At 36.2% G+C, this 2127-nt stretch overlaps 1 protein-coding gene and 1 long non-coding RNA gene across 2 annotated transcripts in view; both read left to right on the forward strand.

The window, feature by feature from the left end:
- LOC107834176 (uncharacterized) overlaps positions 1 to 2127 on the forward strand; it is an 8751-nt gene that overhangs the window by 2783 nt on the left and 3841 nt on the right. The gene's annotated exons all lie outside the window — the stretch shown is intronic.
- LOC107834174 (uncharacterized) lies at positions 7 to 1614 on the forward strand. Its single transcript, XM_016665026.1, has 2 exons — positions 7 to 293; positions 659 to 1614. The coding sequence occupies exons 1-2, from the start codon at positions 23 to 25 to the stop codon at positions 1012 to 1014; spliced, it is 627 nt and encodes a 208-aa protein (XP_016520512.1). The 5' UTR covers positions 7 to 22; the 3' UTR covers positions 1015 to 1614.

The raw sequence follows: 2127 nt of genomic DNA on the forward strand, positions 1-2127 counted from the left end.
CCTGACTGAATATGTTTCAACCATGAGACCAGTCGTCAAGGCCCTCAACATAAGGCAGGCAGAAGCAGACGTCCATATGGGATGGCTGGTGCCCACCATAAGCCTTCTGAGTGTGAAACTTGACCGCCTACGGATCTCTGCTAAGTTCTGCCAGCCACTGATTGATGCACTTCAAGGAGGAATACAGCAGCGCTTTGGACCCAGGCTTGCTGACCCTGAACTCATTGCAGCAGCGATTCTTCTTCCAAAGTTCCGAACATCCTGGACAAGCAATGATGACATGCTGAAAATGGGTAAATCATATAAATTGTTCCTCAATGGCCATTAAATTTTTTTTTTAAATACTCTATTGTCAAATTCAAAGAACAGTTCCTGGTCATCAGAAAATATTACCTATAAATCAAAAATTTTATACATTACATAGTGTATAGTAGTTTATGATTTGAATAAATTATATCCAGTCTTCACCTTCCTTATTTGTTCCTCTCATACCACCGAGGAGCAAAATTGTAGGTGCTACCCATTATGGTCATATATATGTAGTTGTTAAGACCTACTTTGTGGTTTTAAAAGTATATTGGTGACATTTATGTGTCATTTATAAAATTTTGATGAATTATGTTTCCTATGTGGTATTAATTTTGATTGTTCTGTATAGGACTGGACTACATCAAGACAAACCTGGATCAAGAGCCAGTGCAACTCGTTCGGAACAACTCAAGCTCATCAGATGAGGAGGACTACTTCAGAGTCATTAAGAGCAACATTCAAGAGACTACCAGACAGCTAGATGCATATTTGGCCAGCACAAGTGATACCATGGATATTCTCAAGTCAGTTCCGGCAGTGTTTAATTTGTCTTTAAAAGTAAACACACCTTTGCCCGCCTCAGCAGCCTGCGAAAGACTCTTCAGTATAGCAGGACAAATTTTCTCACCCAAAAGAGCCAGGCTGGACTCTAAAAACTTTGAGAACCAACTTCTGCTTAAGCTGAACAAGAAATTCTTGCCGTGATGTTAAAATGAGAAGTTAATGTGGTGCTATGATTAGAGTAGGCCGACTGAAACTGACCCCCACACTTTCTTCAAATCAATGTCAAATGTTTTGTGCAGCAAAATTTGAGTTTCTCCTGTTTTATCTTTGAAAATATCAATGGACATTTAAAGGTAATTTTGACTTCGTAAATGGGGTGGGGGACTGGTTGACCTTTGGACCTTTAGACGCTCATTAATATCTTCAAAGGTAAGCAATACAAACAAACAAAAAATTCTGCATAAACAGCACAAATGTTTGACACCAATTGTCTGATTTGAAGAATGTGGGGGGACCAATTTCATTCAGATCAGGCGCACCCATATACAGAGGCTACAGAACTTTATGTGGCTGTTCCAAGTTGGACTCCTCTTCCTTGATTGAATGTCCTCAGCCCCTTTCTGTTAAGAGTTCTCTCAAAATAGCTGGCAAAAAAGTTAAGTTCATGTTTTGTTAGGACGAAAGACTAGATGTTTCCAAATCGCTTGATGTTTGTCAGGTCAGTTTAAAGTCCCTTTTTTCAGGGAAACAATTTTCTTTTGAACGTGTTTATTTTGAATTAAATAAAACATTTCAAAGGTATAATAATTTCTCTCATTTTGCCTAATTACATGTAACCCTGCAGGTCATCCCTGGAATTCTGATGCATAGAATAAAATATCTAAATCTAAACTGTCACAGGGGGTAAACACAATAAAAACATGCTTTATCTGCAGCATTGCTCATTAAAATGGTACATTACTGATTTATTAAAACTAAATACGATAGGTCCACTTAATGACATTATATAAGCCGTTAGGTATTATGGTCGGCAAGTACTTTTACTTTTAATACTTAAGTAGTTTTAAAAGCTTGTACTTTCTTACTTTTACTTAAGTAAAATAATAATGTGGTACTTTGACTTTTACTTGAGTAAATTTTTGTCTGTGTATTTGTACTTTTACTTAAGTACATTGTATGAGTACTTTCTCCACCACTGTATTTGAATATGTGAAATTTTAAAAAACTATGCATTACTTTAATTTTACTTCATTATCTGCTACTTTATTGCTCTAATATAAAATTTGTAACTATGAAATGTGAAGTTTAATGTGA

Source organism: Poecilia formosa, unplaced genomic scaffold, assembly GCF_000485575.1.
Source record: "Poecilia formosa unplaced genomic scaffold, Poecilia_formosa-5.1.2 Scaffold541, whole genome shotgun sequence".
NCBI lineage: Eukaryota > Metazoa > Chordata > Actinopteri > Cyprinodontiformes > Poeciliidae > Poecilia > Poecilia formosa.

Coding starts and splice junctions, on each gene's coding strand:
- LOC107834174 (XM_016665026.1), top strand. CDS start 23: ATGAGACCAGTCGTCAAGGCCCTCAACATAAGGCAGGCAGAAGCAGAC. Junction 294..658: donor TGATGACATGCTGAAAATGG/GTAAATCATATA, acceptor TGTTCTGTATAG/GACTGGACTACATCAAGACA.